A 20,292-nucleotide genomic window follows, 5' to 3' on the forward strand; every position below is an offset into this window, starting at 1 on the left:
CTTTATCTTCTGCCGGCTGGGAAACACTGAACAGACTGCAGACTGGCTAATGGGAGGTAGGTCTAGAGAATGAAAGTCAACCTTGCAGTGCCACCCAGTGGGGAGTCTGTGAAGGTAGCTTGCTCACAGGGTCAACTGAAGACTCCTGTCTTGCTGCAGGCTTCGACAAACATCCCATGTTATCTATGTGTAGGATTCCACTTCCGGTTAGACAGAGAAGCCAGTGTGGGGAACCACCAACTAGAGGATAGTGTGAGACCCTATTTGGGTTGTTTTTTATCAACATTGTCTCTGGATCTTAAACTGTGTACGTGTTCAGATATATTGATGCAATCCATCAGATATTCCAAAAAATGTAATCTCCTAAATTTCCAGATATTTTAAAAAGACATAAATTCAATATTTTCCCGTCACATGGACACTTCTCTATAATCCAGCCCTGAGTATTATTGGCAAACTATATAACTAATCTACAAAGTGACTTTGTGCTTGTAAACTGTGTCTTTAAACCCTTTAACATTTGAATGATATGATTTTTAAACATTTAAGTATGGCCACCCACACATTTGGTGTTAAACAGTTCAACTTGTTTTTAACAGTTTGCCTTTGAGAGGCATCTATTGTAAGCAAGGGCACAACACAGGGCTCTGCTGTGTGTACGTGCACGCCGATGAAGGCGTGAGGCACAGCAGCCACTGCGAAGGGCAGTCATTGGCTGAATGGTCAATGAGTTTAAAGAACTGCAGAAAGAGGAGGAAGGTTGGAAGGGAAGGACTGGACACTGCTTGATGGCCATCGGAATTGTCATTAGTGTTTGTCATACACACCGACTCAGAGCCCAACGGCAAACCCAACAAACATTTCACCAGAAATACTTTAATTGTTTAACTTTTCACAGTTGTCACGTAACAATCTGACAGATCCATGATTCCTTCCAAAAATAGGCATGGAAAACGGCATCCCGAAAGACTGCCGCTGTTTTCTGTGGGTACACTGGCTTGCGGCTGAGAGCTGCATCGCAGTGCGGTCCCTGCCAGCTCAGGAAGGCTGGGGCTGTCCTGGAGGCTCACATTCTAGACAGACTGCTTAGTGAGAGGTGAGCACGGCTGTGCACAGCACCGATACACCGCCAATAAATACAGTCACTAAAACGAAAACCAGATTAAGCTGTGACAGAATGTTACAACACCTGTCTACTTTGGCAGAATAGTTCTCAAAATGAACAGAAGCACATTATTTACTCACACGTGTTTTTGTCTTGTGTGTATGTATGTCCAACACTTACATGACTGGTGCTTGCAGAGTCAGAGGAAGGGATCAGATCTCCTGGAACTACGGTTATGCATGGCTGCAAGCTGCCATGCCACTCAGGTGCTGAGGACTGAACTCAGGTCCTCTGCAAGGCTCTTCTTAACCACTGAGCCGTCTCTCCAGACCCCATTCTTTGACATTTTAAAGCCAACAACATGTAAAGTCACAGATTGAACTGAGTGAAGTTTCTAAGAAAAAGAGAAAGACACCGGATATTCTATATCTGTCAAAAAGCAGGGGCAGAAACACTGACACAGAGCTTCACAGAGACAGCATCATTTGAGAGTGATCTAGAAAGTACCGAAGTCAGCACCACTGTCAGGGGATGACAGAGACCAAGTCTGTGTCTTGTTCCACTTCCTCTCACGCTTTCTGCTTTTGTGGTTGTTTTATCATTACACTACAAAGATAAAACAACCTGACTCTGATTCTCAGAGGATCACAGAATGTCTGCTACAGTCAACTCTTACGGCTGTGTTTCTGCTCCTTTCCTCGGGCTCAAAGCACAGTCAGTAGCTCATTTCATCCTGGAGTTTATCCTGGATCGAGAAACAAACATTTGCTCTCTCTAAAAAAAACAGAAATATCACAAATCTATTTTGTGAGAATCATTGCAAACATATATAATAAGTTTTAAAAAAATAAATCTCAAAAATGTCACAAATGCCTCCATGCTTCAATTCAATATATAAAAAGTACAAGAAGTAATTAAAAGTTTAATCCATCGGCATATAAAATCTTATCAAAACATTAAATATAATCCTAAGAAACGTTTCTTTTTAATCACAGTTATAGCTAATTGGGCGTTGCTTAAAACAAAACAAACAAAACAAAACAAAACTTGAGGCACCAAGGCCATGAGACCAAGGCTGAATGGAGACGGCTCTGAACCTAAATGTGAAGAGGTGAGTCCCAGATTCACCAGGGCTGCAGTGTTGCCATGGCTGCTCATGACTCTTCTGTCCTGACTCTCAAACCTCTCGACAGCATTCCCAAACCTGTGTTTTAAAGATTATTAGTCTCATGAAAAGTGGTTTGTGGTTAGTAAGTTAGAAGCCCTGTGCATGACATCTGCCTTTTAGGAGACCCACACTGCCTGAGGACTGAGGAAGCTGGGGAATGTGTGACTCTGAGTTAACCAGAGCCAGCATCAGAATTCCTTCAACAGCACTTCCTGCTATCGCGTGAACCTCACCGTAGAAAGCATTGGTGCTGAGGAAACGGGTTGGGGGTTTGGGAGGGACGACAATAATGCAGCCTTTTGAGCCAGCTCCCAGGCATCCAGAGGGGAGTTAGTGCCTGGTGAAGGGAAGGTATCAGGTCCCATTCCTAAAGAACAGGTTTCCACTGTTCCTGTGAAGGTCTTCATCCAGGGCCTATGGCAACGACGATTTCAGTCTTCACAGCACCACGGTAAGACTCTGCTGTGCAAATGAGTTTTTCCTTACTTGCATGGTTTACTTTTCTCTGAGGTGCTTGGGCCCCACCCAGCTGGAATCAGATCCTTGCCTTTTACTTGCTTTCCGGTTCAGAATGAAGTCAGCTTGCAGGTAGACTCTCAGTCTGCAGACTAAAGAGCTGCTCTTCCAGGAAGGCACCTCCAAGGCCATACTGCTTTTCGTGTGTGCTGACTTCTTCCGGTGACAGGTGGCTTGCTCCAAGAACAAACTCTGCGAACCTAAGAAAATTTTGTTTTAAAAACAGTCAATTTTGTCACAGAGGTTTATCTGAATGATGTGCGCCTCCCTACTTATCCCCTTTAATTAAATCTGAATTTGTGTCAGCCGAGGATGGCATTTGAACCTGTACAGGGAATAGCTCATGCGATTTACCTGTGACAGCCGGGGGAAGGTGGAAATGTGGGCAGGTTTACGCATCAGGCAGTGGGAATACCAAGCCTTTCCCTCACCTCTTCCCTGTTCCTTCTGAGTGTAGTGGATTCTTCAGGTTCCACTGTCAATGCCTTGCGAGGATCCACACGGCACCTAAGACCTCGGCAGCTCTCCTGCCATGCCAGAGCCGGGAAGTAGAACCCCCCCAATTCTGGTGTAAGGTGTGACCAAGGGGAATGGTTGCTTCTAAGTGGAAAAGTATGCTGCAGACCCTGCATGGTTTTCAAATCGCTTCAAACACGAGCCGTGGCCAGGGCAGGACTTACTTTTTAGGAGCCTGGAGTCTGGAGACAGCCAGCCAGGAAGGGAAGTCGGGCCGGCAGCAGGCTTGGCGCAGTTCCTCCAGAGCGCTGGCTGTTTCGGCCTCCGCTTGCTCCCTGTACTCATCATCAGTGAGATACCTCACCACCAGTGCTCGTGCTGTGAACCACTGCCTCACCTTCCTAAAACACAGGACATGTGGCTGTCAGCTTCCTGCCCAGATCAATCCTTGTAATATACAAAAATACACATCTTAGATGCCAACAGTAATACTTGGGAACTCCTTGTACGGCAGCCTGTACTTCCCACAGTCCTTCTATGACTGAGGGGTAAGGAATGGGCTGGGTGAGCCTACTGTGCTTTTCTCTTCTCTGACCACCATAGCAATGGCCTAAGGCCTTTGAGAATCAATTTTTAATTGAAAGGTGATTATATTTTTATCAGTGATTTCTAATCAAACGATTAGACAAGAAGACTGGCTTCCTGCTTTGCCTGCTGACTTTCTTTGGCAAGTTTTCAATGTGTCCTTTTATGAATACCAATGGGGATGTACAACCCTTACTACAGAACTAAGAAGCTGGAATTGTGGGATAGCACTCCCATCTAGTGGTGGTGCTTCTAGTTAACCAGATACGGAGGGGAGGTGATGTACAGGATCCGTTGAGGAAAAGAACTCGAATTAGTCCTTCCTTGGCTACATACACATCAAGAACCCAGAGACTGGATGTTGTTTTTCTGGTCAGGAAAGAGATAAGTTATCATAAAACTAGAGCAATCTGTACTTTAGAAATTAAGGATGCTAATAAAGACATATTGTGATAAGGTTCCAAGTAACATTTGTGCTACATTCATACATTCATCAGTGAATCTTAAAATTGTGTGCAGTTGACTTCAAATACACACACACACACACACACATATATAAACTGGATTGAAGAACCAGTGACGTTGCTTCTTTTTCCTCTTCTGAACAACTAGCCAGGTCTCCTACAGGGAAAACCTGGGCTCTGACCCAGAACACTGGGGCACAACCCAGCTTGAGGGTGTCCCACTGCCTGAACTTGGCCAATCCCTTCCTGGTTCCACCTCACTGTGTCACATGGACAGGACGGCAGAATCCTTGCGTCATTAGTCACTGAGCAATGAGACGGCGTGGTTACACAGACCGCTCAGTATCCCCGTCAGAAGCACAGCTCCTATAGATTATTAACATACACATACACAGCTCTTCGCAAGCTAGACAGTGTGATCCAAAAGTCAAGACATCCCTTCTCTGGTCTGTGTCTGTCAGGAGAATTTTTTATTTTTTATCAGATTAACCGCCAACCTTTACACTGCAAGAATTACATCTGCGCTCCAGTCTACATTTACAGATTTCCTTGATTATCGAATCTGAAAGCAGAATCCACATCTTTGCCTAGCAACAATCTGCTCCTGCTCGTTTTAAATGCTGCCCTTGTGATGGGGGTGCAGTGCAGACTTTCCCATAGTCCTATTGGCCACCCACTGCCTTGCTCCTGCCGGGGTCCAAACTTTCGGGTTTATATCTTCTGTCTGGACGGGAGTCAGAGAACACATGGAAATGCACAATGCTTAGCTCTACATCAAGTCCCACATGCAGAACCAGGCTGGATTTCTCAGTGAGCCCATCCAGTGCGGCCAGAGCACACCTCACGCACTGTATTGACAGCACTATTGCCTGATGATGGCTTTACATGGCCTTTTCTCTGTCAGGAAAGCACTCCACATTTGTTCAAGACCATGCTGGGTCATTACTTAAGAATTAACCCAATGATACCTCTTCAAGCAAGTCCTTCCTGGATTAACATGTTAGTACTGGAGCGAGCTGTTTTCATACTTAATAGATACGTTAAGTGTTGGCACTGGAAAGATGACTCCATGGCTAAGAATGCTGACTGCTCTCCAGGGGACTGCAGTATAGCTCTCAGCACCCATGTCAGGTGGCTCGGGACTGCAGGACCTGATGCCCTCTGGCCATTCTGAGTACCCACAAACATATGGCACACACACACACACACACACACACACACACACACACACACACACTTTTCTTTTTAAAGGCAGCTGATATATAATTGCACACCCACATCTCTACAATATACGTCAGAAAGAGCAGGACAATCTCCATCTGTGTACCTGACACAGATGCATAGACTAAGGAAACACACAACAGTACTGGGTCAGCAGAGGTTACTTTATTGCTCTTTCTGTATTTTCATGAGGCTAAAGCCTTCATTTAAAACCTAAAACAAAGCGAGCCTTTGATAAAAATGAACTGACTAACTCCTTCCAATCATCCAGGATACATTTCCTCCTAATTCTTATCTTGTGAGTACAATTAAATCTATTATATCGATATTGGCTCCAATGAAAAGAAATAAAGATATAATAAAGGTAGAAATGTTATGCAACCCAGGGCCCAAGCAACTCTGTCAGTGATTTTAGTGAGCTCCAACCTCAGAGTGATTGGAGAAAATGCTTACAGTTCTTTTTCCGCCTGTTCTTGTAAAGTGAAACCTCCAAACTAAACATAATTACTTGGCTGGGCAGTGGTGCTGCACACCTCTGATCCCAGCGCTCAGGAGGCAGAGGCAGGTGGATCTCTGAGTTTGAGGTTAGCCTGGTCTACAAAGTGAGTTCCAGAACAGCCAAGGCTACATAGAGAAATTCTGTCTTGAAAACCAACCAAACAAACAAACAAAAAACCAAAACCAAACAAACAAAAAACAAAAACAAAAACAAATTCCCAAAACTAAAAAACCCATAATTACTTGTAGAGATGTAACCAAAAGTATCTCTTAAAACAATAAATTAAACCAGAACTCAACGTGTCAGATTTGTTAGCCATAGGGAAAGGATACCCACCACCTCAGACAGCTGAATGCTCTCAGTAGATAGTGCCGAGTCCAGGAGAGCAGGAGCAGGATCATAACAGCATAGGCAAACTGAGAGATGGCCATACCAGTGTAGACAAGAACCAGGGAGAGGAACCTCAGTGCCCACATCAGAAGGTCTCTGCTCCCCTTGTCAGCAGGAGGCCCGCGACTGTAACAGGCGGAAAAGCTACAAAGTCCGACAACCAAGGCATAGCCTAGAGACACAGAAGAAGGGCAACTGTTTAAACCTGAGCTTGAAAACTGAGGTGGAAAACCTGACAGTACCACTTAACTTTGACTTCAAAAATTAAGAAAAGGAACAAAATGTTTCCTTTATTCAATGAAGTTTGAAAAAAGTATCTACAGATTATTAGTTCTTGACTTGAGCTCACCGGCTGGATTTTAAAGACAAATCATTATTGTTATCGTTCTCTGTGTGTTCATGTACAAGTGGTAAGGCCAGATAAAGACGTCAGATACCCCAGAACTGGCTTACAGGCAGTTGTAAGCTAACCAATCCAGGTGCTGGGAGCTAAACTCGAGGCCTCTGAAAGAGCAGCAAGAACCCTAAATCACGGAGCTCTCTGTCCAGCCTGACAGGCGCTTTGATTAAAAGTAGGCCAAAGGATAGCATACTTCGCTTATAAACCCTGTATATAATTTTTAATTCTCACAAAAGGAGAATGCAAGCCAGGACCAGCCAGCCACCCTTTGCCAGCCATGCCCGTCCATCGTTACATCTGATACTTTGTTTCCAGTGCTCCCAGATTGAAAGTGTAGTCACTTCTGATTTCCACCCTAAGTGGTCAATTTGTTTCTAAGCAAATCTGAAATTCAGTTTCTTATTTATAGTAGATACTGAGGAGGGATAAGTGGAATTTAAAGTGGGCCCCACATCAATCTGGAACTTTCACAGGGTGTCTTGCTTGGCTTCTCCAGCACACCTCTGTGATGAAAGAAGCTATGATGGGGCTATTTCTCTTGTCTGGCCTCAGCGGGAGAGGATGAACCTAATCCTGTAGAGACATGTGGGGGGTGAGGGGAACCCTCTTAGAGGCAAAGGGGTGAGGGAGGGGTGAAGAACTCTGGGAGGGGGAACCAGGATGGGGGCAACATTTGGAATGTAAATAAATAATTACTTTTAAAAAGTTATATGTAATAAAACTCAACTGTACTGGGGGCGAGGGAGAATTATGATGGATTGGGAGCAGAAGGCTCAGCATAGTATCCAGGTTATATAGTCAGCCAGCATAGGTAACTTGAAATCTATGGCCTGGGCATAGGTGATTCTATGCAATTATTAATCTTTAACATCTAAGAGTGAGGTTAAGGATGACTCAGTGGTTCAACACATGCTGAGTATACAGTATACACGAGGCCCTGAGTTCAACCCCCAACACTAATAACAATAAGTAATAGTTATTTGGTTATATAGGTAAATGCTCTTATTTTTTAGAGACATAGAGTAAGGAACTTATAGGAATATTTCATGTTATGAGTACATTATAAATATTTACTATAACAGGAAAATAGGCTAAAAATAAAGTGTTCAAGAATGAAGTGCTTTTGTTTTAATAACGTTACCCTTGTATTTGAAATCTGATGTTAATGGGTCTGCAATTCCCATGATTTCCTGACAAAATGAAAGAAACTATAATATAAAACAAGGAAATTAAATGGTATTTTTAATCCACTCTGTTTCTGGAAAGTCAGGTTTCATTAGTAATAATTTTCCACTTTTTATACAGAATACATAAAGAAAGAAAATTGAGAGATGAGGAGAGCCAGCTTTTAAAGAACCTTTTATATTGCAGCTTAGATGGAGTTAAAATTCAGCCACAATTCTTGAGTATTTTTACTCTTTTGATGATTTGTACAGAAAAATTAGAACGGTTATAAAGGAAAGTAGTGTAAAATGAGATCTAAACAAATTCAAACACCAACTATGGTAATGAAATAAAATATTATTTTAATAGCGCCTTTCCTTAAATCAAATGCAAATGTGTGCGGTCAGGAGGCCCTGCTTGCACTTCTCAGCCTGGCCGATGGACAGGAAGTTCCTGTGTGTTTACCTACCTAATACATACATTCTGTTTCCACACCACAGCCACTTCAGATTTTCCATCAACTGGCACAAAACATAAACTGAAGCAAACCAACAACCAATCATTAGCGCCCCAAATGTGCTATACTGTGTGTGGAAGAAAATAAACGACACAATATACATATTCATTCACTTTCATAAAAAACAGAAGCAAGCAAACATATACACTCTGTGCTTGAAAGGTCTACGCCTAAACCAAGTGCTTATCTAAACCAGAGTCTCACTGTTCTAGGGAGGTCCTTGGAGGAGGAGAGCCACATTCACACAAGAGCTTAATGGTAGGCTCAGGCTTCACCGCTAGAGTCTACGTGGAGACGAGACCCTAGGTGGCTAAGTGGGGACACTGAAGTTGGAGAGTTCTACCAAAAAGGACATAGTTATCTCAAAACAACACTGCTACTTAGAGTTGGAATCAGAGTAACCTTAAAGTTGAATTAATATTTACTTATCCTTTGGAGCATTATTTTATTGAAGGTGTAGAGAAGGGACTACAAGAACAAAAAGCCCAGATGTAGTACCACTAGAATATAAAGCCCCAGGGACTCAGGGTCATTCTGCCTAGGTACATTTCACAAAACAGTTCTGAAAATGTCACCAAACTTAATGTAATCCTACATATTGCTAATAAGTAAAAAGTGACTTTTCAGAAACAGACACATTTTAAGGTCAGTTTATATAGCAGAGGAGCTCAATTGAATTAGGTAATTTTTCATATCCGTAAAATCTTGGCTCCCGTTTTGCATCCAATTTTGCATATAAGAGACCTACCTTCGGGATGTGTTTCTTAGTCATCAGAAGGACAAAGACCAGTGTCATTAGAATACCTAACACGGTACCCGAAGAGTAATAGAAAACAGGGCTTCTGTTGAGACAGAGAAAAAAGCCACATAAACATCAAACAGCATTTTCAGCAATAAAAACTGAAAAAGGTTCATAAAGCTCAATGTGGCAACAGTAGCCAGTACGGAATATTAAGAAAGAAAAGCTCTAATCACATCTCATATAGTTAAAGTTGAAATCGGCACTTGAAAGTTTCAGTAAATGACTATTATGGAATGTCAAGTTGTCTTCTGTAGTCAAAATGCCATCCAATAGTACTGTGCACTTGTCACATGTCAGGTACTTGCCTGAGAGCTTCACATGAACTCCCAGATACCCACAGCTAAATGTTTCAGATAAGATATTAAGAGGTTAAAGGGCTTTCATGTGAGCTGGGAGGAGTCAGGGCAGCAGTCCAGCGCCTCAGCATGTAGGGCCTGAATTCTAAGCTTCCCTCTTCCTGCTGTACATCCATCATGCAGTCAGAAAAGCAGACAGGTAACACTACACATACCTGACCACGCCATAGGAAAAGCTCAAAAGCGAACAATGATAAGAATGATGCAGAAATATTGGTATTAAGTAGCCTGGGCAAATTAAAAAGTAAATATTGAGAAGAGAGTGGTTTTTATAGGATAAGTTACAAGAAACAAAGAATCAGGGTAACATGTTTACCCAGGAAACAAGTATTTGTCATGTCCAATATCCTACACCAGAGCCACCAAGCTAGGAGGCAAACTAATTCAATCGACAGCTAGCGCTGGTGTCAGAGCACCTGGGCACAAACACCGGCACTCTAGAGAACAAGTCAGTGGCAATGGCTGCGGGTTCTGTTACCAAGAAATAATAGCAATAGGGTAAGTTCACCTATGTGTATATATGTGAAATAATGTAAACAAAAGTGCAGATAAGTACCATGCACTTATCTGTCACAGATTACCACTGTCTCTAAAGCTGATTCAAATGCTACCTCCAGACCTGTCAGTTGTAAATCCTAGAAGAACCACAAGCGCAGAGCAATATGCAGATATTTAGCACAGAGTCACAAGCAACCTATAGACTTTTACATCAGAATTTAAATTTAAATCACTACAAATATAACAGAGGGCACTTACTGGCTCAAGGTCTTTGCATAAAAGAAAAGGAAAATGCCTGTCGCAAACACAAGGAAGAGTCTGAAATCCACAACTGGAAAATAGAAAAAACAAACACAACCAATGCTTTGTGTCAGTATATAAAGTTGCAGAAAGAATAGGGAGGTCAACTCATTGAATGTCTAGCAACTATGATGAAGACAGACTTACCATTTCGATTCACGCTCACTGCATAGGTAAGTAAACTCCCAACAGGCTTCACAGAGAAGCACACAGTCTCTCCATATGGACTGAAGACTATGGTCACCTCCTTAGCCTCCTCTGCTGTCCAAAAGTTATGAGTCACACATTTGAGAAAAGATAGAATGGTTTCTGTGTGCTGGCAAGTATGTCTTCCTGTGATGTACACAATACTGAGCAGGCCCGGGCTGGTAATCGTCACCTACAAAACAGGAGTGGATCAATCCAGGAAGATTCAAAACCTTCCCCTTGGCACCTCAAGACACAAGTAGAGGAGTAAGAAGCCAGAGTTGGCTGAGGAAAATACCACAGTGCACAGGACTGGGCTGTGGTCCCCAGTGCCTGGGACATCACGTACCTGCATCCAGCTCACAGACACTCTGGGGAGTGAGTGCATGGTTTGCCAGGTGTGGTGGTGCATGTGCCTGCAGTCCCAACTCTTGGAACTCTGAGTCAATGGATTGCAAGTCTGAGGTCACACAGTTAGTTAGCGACATGGAGGTGTGAGAGACCCTGGCTGAGCAGCCGTAACTGTGAGCACCTGACTGAGGAGTGTTTACAGAGCAGGGGACACCTGCAGGCTGCAGAGTCATCTGGTGCAGAGAGGAGCAGGTGGAAGGGTGTGCAATCAGGGCACAGACACTTCATCCCTAACACACAGTGAGCGACTTTGTGCCTACCGGTGCCGACACTGCGTGGGTGGCTTTTGAAAAAACTGGAGCCCCATGTGGTTTCTTTTTTTTTTCTTTTTTCTTTATGACCTCAATCTTAGTTTTTACATTTCTTTAAATTGAAAATATTTTTTTCTGACCCAATATATTCTGATCATGGTTTCTCCTCCCCTAACTTCTCCCACATCCTCTCCACCTACCCAAATCCACACCCTTTTTTCCTCTGGTTAGAAAACTGGCATCTGCAACAAATAAATAATAATAACTAACTAAAAAGACAGAAAAAAAGTGCCCCAGGAAAAAGGCGCTTGCCTATGAAGTGCAAGGCCCTGAGTTCGGTAGCTCTGGAAAAAAAAAGAAAAAAAAAAAAAAAAGCTCAAATACAATCAGATGCGAGACATAAATTCACACACAAAAATCCCATAAAAACACAGAGCTGGAGACCATGACACAGAAGCAAAAGACCTGTAAAAAATTTTAAAAACTCCAAAAATACCACTGACTTTGTTTTGCGTTGCCCACCGACTGCTGGCCATGGCCTGGCCTTAAGTGTGCTTTGCACATCTGGTCACCCTTCATTGGCGAGAACTAACTTCTCCTCTGTGACGTTATCAACCGGAGACAGCTTCTCAGCTGGACATGGGGGCCTGTGTTCACTTCGCTTCCCCTGTGCAGGCCCTGAGTGTGCCGCCTCAGTCTGTGAGTGCATCAATACTGCTGTGGAGAGAAGCCCTTGTTTCCATGGCGCCTTTTATCCCATGTGGGCCTTACAATCTTTCTGCCTCCTGCTCTGCCTCCTCAGAGGATGTTTTCCTCAATTTTGAAGTAGATTTCTTCTATTTTAAAGAAATAGAAGGCGCATCAGGCAAGAAGAAAGCTGGGAAGCAGGTGCTGGAGTTATGAACTCGTTTGTTGAACGTAGAATGAATGAATGAATAAATGAATGAATGAATGGAGAAATGTGAGGTATGAAGGACTGCAGCTTTCATGTCCCGAGAGCTCCTGGAGAAAAGGTACAAGATACAGGCAAGGTAGCACAAGAAACCACATAAGCCTCAAACATCTTATTTTCTAGGAAGAGAATGGGCTGACAGCATATAGCACTCCTTCCCCAGCCAACCTTCAGGTGATTCCCATTTCTGAAGTCTGAAGTGTCCCGTTCTCAGTGAGAGCTGCTTGTCGCTTTTAATTACTCCCTTAGATCATGTGCTCAGAGGTTCTCAGCCTTCCAGGACGCCTGCTTGTGTGTGTCAACTTGACACACTAGAGTCGTCAGAGAGGCCTGGAGGAGCCTCAGCTGAGGAAAGGCCTCCGTGAGATCCAGCTGTAAAGCATTTTCTAAATTAGTGATCGATGGGGGAGGGCCCAGTGTATTGTGGGTGGAGCCATCTCTGGGCTGGTGGTCTTGGGTTCTATAAAAAGGCAGGATGAGCAAGCCAAGTAAGCAGCACTCCTCCATCAGCTCCTGCCTCCAGGTTCCTGCCCTGTTTGAGATCCTGTGGACAGCAATATGGAAGTATAAACTGAATAAACAAACCCTTTCCTTCAACTTGCCTTTTGGTCATAGTATTTCAACACAGTAATAGTAACTTCAACCAAGACCTTTCCTAATGATGCTACCCTTAAATATAGTTCCTCATATTGTGGTAACTCCCAGCCATAAAATTATTTTTGTTGCTACTTCATAACTGTAATTTTGCTGTCATGAATAGTAATGTAAATATCTGTGTTTTCTGAAGTTCTTAGGCGACCCCTGAAGGGGTTACAACCAGTGACTTCGATGGCATATTGATTTGGAATGGTCAGGAGAGGGCCTGAGTAGATATACAAAGGAACTAATGTCCTCTCCCACATAAGTCCACCTTGAGCCACCGCATGCCCATCAAATTAGCTTTTATCTTGATGAATTCACTTGATAAATAAAGCCATATAAAATGCATTTTTAAATCCCGAAGTGGTACATTTTAATTCCACATTTTTAAGTCATGATAAAAAAGCAGGTCCTAACCTGCACCGTTGACCACATGTATGTCCACTCTATTTGTGAATGTTGATTGTAGCAATAGCAGTCTGACACAGAAGTTTTAATTAAGTCCGTTTCCTTCAGAGATTTACATCTTGGAACTGAAAGATAAAAAATAAAATAAATGGGTTACCTAAGTATTTAGTTTTCCAAAATCTTTTTTTTTTTTTAATGTGCTCAAAGGGAGATTTTCATAGTTTTTAGTATTTCATGACCAGAAATTCTACATGGTGACTATGGTCCTTTGCTCTTCCCCATCTAGCAGGCGTCTACTGAAAACGTCCCATTCAGAGTCAACACTGTTACGTCACCTACTGAGCAGCACACGTGCACGGATGTTTTGTGCTAAACATGTTTCATCCTAAAGTAATGGCAAGAGCTAAGGGAAGCTTCCTAGGAAAGAAACTCGAGTGGAAGACTCAAGGAAAGCTGCAAGCGTAGACAGTGTCAGGACTAACAGATGACGAGTGTGCACAGTGTTAAGATGAGCAAAGCCATCGTGGCTCCACTGAGGGACATCTGGACAGCTGCAGCTCAAGGTAAACCAGACCCTTCCTCATAAGGAATCCGCACTTCACCGTGACAGCAGAGCACAGAAGGCCTTCAGGTAAGTATAAGGGACTTGGTAGGAAACAGATGACATTCAAAAGGGCTCAACGAAGCTGCCTAGCAAAGTGTGGGCAGAACAAGCACCAATTACCAGGCTGGGGCACAACAAGATGAGGCTTCTATCAACTCCAGGTCCCACAGTCCGGAGAGGACCCAATGACTGAGGCTATGAAGTGAGGAAGGAAGAATAGATTCAAGAGCTCCCAGGAAGACAAATCAGCACGCTCTGAGCTTCGGCGGATGCAGGGGATGAAGGTATCTGGTGAATGGGGAGAGGGTGAGGCACCTACCCAGATCCAAGTGCTGATGTAGAAGTCAGTTTGTGAGAATAATGGGAGATGGGTCCAATTCTGCACAGATGCCCACCCATCCAGTTTTCACTGGTGGTTCTAAAGACGATGGACAGGTTTGCAGCCAAGAAGACATTTGGCTGGAGCAGGATATGGGTATGTAAATACTAGTGTGTACACAAACAACATTAATGTAGTATTTAGCGATGCAATGGGGGAGGGGCAGGTCCTCTATTACAGCTTAATAGGATAAATGCTACAAGACTTAATATGTAACAAAGACTTAAAAATAAGATTCATCTTTCTTCTCAGACTGCTGCTGTGTTCGAATTTGAAGTAAGTTCTTTGGAACCCAAGATAGTGTGTCAAACAGGAAATACCACTCAGGAATAGGAAGCAGGAGCTTGGAGTACTCATGGGTCCACAGAGAAACGAGCCCTTTGCCCTATTCAAAGCACAGGAAGGAAATCTGTAGACGACCCTGAATTGAAGTTAGGGCAAACTGTTATAACCAAGTCGGGGAAAGACAAAGTAACCAGGAGCTACTAGTTGGTCAGTATACCCACTTGGAGATTAGGGTTGAGAAAGCTCAACAAGTACCTGCCCTGGCCTGAAATATCCTTTGTGACAGGCTGAAGTGAGGACAGGCGCAGTCCCTCCTTGAAACAGCTGTACCAAAGTGACAGCTCAGTTATATAATGACCCAGGATGTCCTATTGTGACAGATGAGTCCCTTTGTTCTTCCTCTTCACATAGTGACGAGATGTGTACGCTTTAAATTCATCAACAGTCTGAACCGAAAGTACAAGAATCTAGGTCGGGAGCCAGATTGCAAAGCAGTAAGAGAACCCTTGAGAAACTCGTCATTAAACACGGGATATCAAAAATTAACAACGCATTCCTGCATGGTATGCCTATACACAAGAACTCAAAGAAGACAGCATAACCAGTGCCATGAACACATGAGACAGCCACGTTGGAGGCATTCTTGGGTACAACTGAGACGCACACAGCTCGAGGCCAAGGGCAGCTTGCTGAAAGGAACGGTCTTAGGGATGCCTGATACTAGCAGTTAGCTATAGAAAAGAAAGAGGTCAAAGAATGCAATGTAAAACCAGGAAGTACTTGAGCAGCTGTGAGAATACAATGAAACGCCTTGGAAGCCCTACCTGTTGAGCCACAGAGGAGAGAATGGAAGGTATCAGGCCTGGCCTTCTCCTATTGCAAGCTCTCTAACACAGCCCTAGTGCCCCAGAACTTTATACAAATCCTCATTGGCAGTCTAGCACTAGGAGCGCTTCATGCTAGGAGGGCTTTTCTTAGATGCTGCCAAGGGTTCTCCCTGTAACTCTCCTACGCCCCACTATTTAAGGGCTGAACTCCCACATAAAACCCTGTGTCCATGCTCTGCAGAAGCATCTTCTTGTGAGGACTGAAAACAAAGGCTATCGACAAAGGAAGGCTTTTCACAGGGTCCCATGGTCGTTTTCTAAGTCACTGGGTACCTGTAGCTCCTAAAAGCAGGATGGTGCCTGTGAATACAGTGCCATAGCACGGATCTGGGAACAAATGCTTCTGTTAATGCAAGTCACATCTGTTTGGCCCCTAAGATCCCTCTAACGGCCTTCTAGGTGGTCTCCCTTCTTCCAGAAATAGCCCCACGAGTTCCCTCCACAACCATTCTTCCAAACGGGACCGCAGATCTTTTGAAAACTTCACTTGGGGTCCGTTGCATTCCTCTAATCACTTCTGTCACCAAGACACAATCTACCCTCCTTTAGAAAGGCCCAAGCACCTCTATGACTTCTTCTTCCTCTCTCTTTCGATGGCTCCCGCCAGACCAACCCACCAACCCTCCTCAAAGGACCAGCTTACTCCTGCCTCAGGTCTCCCTGTACTGCAGTTTCCTCACCCCAGATCCTGTGAGGGCTCACATCTGCCAATGGCTGGGATATTTGTCTACCCTTCTCTGGAGGGCCTTGTCTGAGCCGTGCCTGAGCATGCACACCCAGGTACGCGTCTCTACTTTCTGCTGACTACACAGGATCCACCTTACGCATGCACTTCTTATCTTACTTTCTATGGCGTTACTAAATCCCGAAGCATTCAAATGCCTGTCACTGTCGTGTGTGTTGCAATCTGAGAGGACTGGAGGGATTACCTGAGCAAGCACTGCCCAGCCAGAGAAAATACAACCAATTTCCCTGAAGATTTGCCAGCACAAGAGGAGGTGCACTGAGCCCTGCCTTGAAATCTCCACTGCGGTTCTCTCTGTGTTCAGCCTGTCCCATGCCATCCATCCAGAGCCTAGGAAGCAAGGGAGCTAAGTGTCAGGGCATAGGCTACACCCCTCTTCGCTCTTATCACCGGTGTACCCTAAACTAGAGAGTAAGGCTGGCTACACTTAATAGCCTCTGGCTAAGGACTATCTTTCTTGCTCCTCCCAGTTAAGGAGGCCAAAAAGTGGCACAAATCTTGGTTTGGACATCAATGGGCACTTCCTGGTTAGAACTTGTTCTGGATTTCCCCTGTCTTCAACAGATTAAGGAACATGCAGGTGGAATTAATTACTTTCCTCACTAAAGGCCTCAAGTCAGGTTTATGTGAACCAATAGGACAGATCCCTCGGTTCACTGTAAATATCATGCGGCTTATAAAATTCAGCTAATGTAGTGTGGGGACTACAGTGGTGTCCCCACCCCTACTTCTGTGGCTTTATTTTCTACGATCTCATTTACTTTGGGTCGACCATGATCCAAATTATTAAAGTATAAACTTCCGGAAATAAATGATTCATAAGCCTCAAGTAGCTGTTGAGCATACTATCATATTGTTGTATTATTACTCATTGTGAATCCTTAGCTGTCCTGCTTCCGTGTGGGAGAGAGGACACAGAAGGGACATAGGAGCTCTGCTGTACACGTCTTTAAAAACGCCTCGCATTCCCTGCTTGGTTAAGAAGCAAATGACTTGGGGTTGGGGATTTAGCTCAATGGTAGAGCACTTGCCTAGCAAGCGCAAGGCCCTGGGTTCGGTCCCCAGCTCCGAAAAAAAGAAAAAAAAAAAAAAAGAAGCAAATGACTCCTTTAACGCTTTCCTTGTTATTTGCTTCTTAATGCCTCAGTATAGTTAGCTTTAAAAGTTTAGTCAGACATATTCAGTCAAAACCTGAGGAGCAGGCAGTACTTAAGCCTACTTCTCGTGTCTTCTGAACTGAAAACCACAAGCACTTCTCAAGCAGAGAGTAAACTACTTCCCATATACAAAAAAAGTACTTCATCGGCATTCCTCCTGGGAACCTAGCCTTCCAGTCTGCACCCCGGGAAAACAGTCCGCTAATACAGCGAGAACTGGAACACATGAGACATGACAGAGCACTGCAGCGGTCCTCACAGAACCGCTCCTTTTCCTTGTGGGAGTTCAAGTACGATGAATGGGTCCAGATGGAGTATTTTTCTTGGTATTTTGTTAGATTCACATTTTTCAAAGGTGTAAACTAGATAAGGTAACATCTCTCTTGTACCAGCACCAGTTTGCTGCTTTTAACCTAAATATAACACTTGATTTTTATTTCTCCAGTATCACGAGAAGGGAACCGAAATTAGCACATCCTAACGCACATACGCAGGTCTGACTCTACGTTCAGCAGACATTTTCTCTGCTGCAGAGGAACTCCAGGCCGTGACTCTGAAATGACCTCTTGCTGGAGTGGAAACATGGGAAGCCGTTTCCCATGGATCTGACCTGCTGCTTTCAAATTCAGGGTCATGCTTGATTTGTCCTTTCTCTTCCTCAGACAACTACCTGTTTCCTATGACAAGTGTCTGCCTTTTCTACAAATAGGGTAGCAGAGGGCTGGCCTCGAAATGGTGGTTCTTCAAGCCATGGCAGCGGGTCCATGCCCAAAGCACATTCTCAGAGTTGGAAAGGGTCTTTGGCATCATCAGAGGCAACCCCACCCCAGGCTATCGCAGCTCCTACTCTGTGGTGGAAAGGACCACAGTCTTCCATTACACTCCGTTTCACTTGCTGAGGATACAAGCTTTTGGGCTCAACCAAGGTCTGAAAATAATAAGTAAAACATCTCTCAAAGTAGTAATATGCAAGCTCAAATCATTTTTCCAAAATATTTAATTATAACTGAATTTTAATAATTGTCTAGCTCTTGTTCTGACTTATAAATCTCTTGCTCTGATATATAATGTGCACACCACACACATACACACACACACACACACACACACACACACACACACAGGAAATGTACGGCTTGGTACTCTCTGAGGTTTCAGACAGTCACCTGCAGTGTTTTGTTTTTGTTTTTTTTTTTTTAATACATTTCCTGTGAGTGTGAGCATTTATTGTCCAACTGTCTCATCACAAGCTCCTTGTAAAACCACAGCTTTTACAGTAACAGCCGTTCTCAGGCCTAGCCAATCACGGAACACTGCAGGACAGCGACCCCTTCCTACATGCATTTAAGGACTATCTGGAACGGCAAGGCAGAAGTTGCCATTTTTCTCAGCTGTAGACTGGAATTTTATCATCACCTGGGTATCTTACACATCTCAGAGAGAAAAGTCCTGGTGAACATTTACACGTGTCTTTAACACAACTGAGGACTACTGAGCGAGGTGCACCAGCACAGGCCTGTAAACGCTTCCCCTGGGCGGGTGGAGGCAGGATTGTTGTACAGTCAAGGCCAGCCTGGTCTATATAGACAGCTCCAAGCCAGCTAGGACCATAACGTGACCCATTTCAATAGCAGTAAAACTGGAAAAACTGGGTTCTTTGAAGCAAATAAAAGGAGAGGAAAATAATGAAATCTCATTTTACTGATGAGAAAACTGTGGTCTATAAAGAATACCTGCCTGTCGCTAGAGAATATGCCTCCATATGTTAAATCCAACAACTGCCCAACAGCCCAAGGCTCTAAATGCATCACTACAACAATGCATCTCTCTACTAGTCCGCTGTCGTGCCCAGACGCCCTCCTCCTCAAATGGTTTTATATTTTCCCAAGTACCTATCATATTCACTGCTAAGTCTTTGCTTTGTAGCATGTAAAATGGACATATATGGATAGTCAGTATAAGACAATCCACTTCGAGCAATTTAGCCCTGCATAGCACAGAATAGTTACTCAACACATTCCTGTCCAACGAGAAGATGACCACAGACAGTCTCCTACGGTATAACTCGCTGCAAGGTATGGGCACCAGGTGTGTCAGAAGCTAATAACTGCTCACTGAGCATCCATTCTCTCTTTCAGTCTGGGACACACTACTGAGTTTGTTGGTGTCGGGAGATTATCCAATTAAGTCTTTATCTTGACAGCCTCCATTGAGTCTATGAGTGACCCATGTAATGAAGACTACACACAAGCGATCTTTTAAAGGATATGATGAATGGTAGAAATAAATGTGAAACTCATGGAGACTGCGTTTTGCAGCTACAACTTTCTAAGCCAGAATCTTAACCACTTCAAGCAGTCTGAGCAGCTCCCAGAAGTTTCCTATGCACCGGGTTCTATACTGAGGCAGCAACAGTATTTTGCATATGACCAGATATCCAAGTCACAGCAGCCAATCAGAAACAGAATCCCAGTTTCATTCTGAAGCTTTTATCTGTCCTTCATGAGATTTCTGGAGATGGATAAAGTAAGGTTTCACACACAAAGTGCAGCCAAGTAGCCAACTGTGCGGGTGTCCAGCGGTGTGAACCTGAACAAATCAAATCCTGAAGCATCCGGATGCCCACAGACAGGGGCGGGACCTGGCCGCGCCCACGCGTGACCCTGCGGCCCCGAAGGGAGGCCACCCGCCCGGAGCCGGGGTTACCTGACATTGCCGCCTCCTCCTGGGGCACCGCACCCGCTGGCAGCGTGGCCAGGGGCGGCAGCCAAAGCACCAGCCACCACGACCCGGGGGGCATCACGGCCAGTGCAACGGAAGTGGCGCAGCGGACCCTGGGCGGGAAAGCGGAGGTTAGGGTAGCGGGGGCGGAGCCGGCCTCGGCCCCGCCCTTCCGCGGTCCTCCGCGCGACTCGCCCAGTGGCCTCCAGGGGGCGCTCACTTGCCT

General features: G+C 44.4%; 1 protein-coding gene across 1 annotated transcript; it reads right to left on the minus strand.

Annotated features, from left to right (window-relative positions):
* Positions 1 to 2,644: 2,644 nt before the first annotated feature.
* Nemp2 (nuclear envelope integral membrane protein 2) lies at positions 2,645 to 20,153 on the minus strand. Its single transcript, XM_032901082.1, has 9 exons — positions 20,052 to 20,153; positions 13,298 to 13,413; positions 10,589 to 10,820; positions 10,400 to 10,472; positions 9,234 to 9,327; positions 8,438 to 8,552; positions 6,351 to 6,576; positions 3,470 to 3,646; positions 2,645 to 2,989 (listed from the first exon to the last, which is right to left on the minus strand). Exons 1-9 carry the CDS (start codon positions 20,143 to 20,145, stop codon positions 2,851 to 2,853), a joined length of 1,266 nt encoding a protein of 421 aa, XP_032756973.1. The 5' UTR covers positions 20,146 to 20,153; the 3' UTR covers positions 2,645 to 2,850.
* Between the last annotated feature and the right edge of the window lie 139 nt (positions 20,154 to 20,292).

This window comes from Rattus rattus, chromosome 4, assembly GCF_011064425.1.
Source record: "Rattus rattus isolate New Zealand chromosome 4, Rrattus_CSIRO_v1, whole genome shotgun sequence".
NCBI classification, from domain to species: Eukaryota; Metazoa; Chordata; class Mammalia; order Rodentia; family Muridae; genus Rattus; species Rattus rattus.

What these genes read in the sequence shown, in the direction of transcription:
- Nemp2 (XM_032901082.1), bottom strand. Translation starts at nt 20,145, where the DNA reads ATGCCCCCCGGGTCGTGGTGGCTGGTGCTTTGGCTGCCGCCCCTGGCC. An exon ending in CTAAGAAACACATCCCGAAG is followed by an intron (nt 8,553 to 9,233) that starts GTAGGTCTCTTA and finishes TTCCACACACAG; the next exon opens with TATAGCACATTTGGGGCGCT. An exon ending in AGACTCCAGGCTCCTAAAAA is followed by an intron (nt 2,990 to 3,469) that starts GTAAGTCCTGCC and finishes AAATTTTCTTAG; the next exon opens with GTTCGCAGAGTTTGTTCTTG.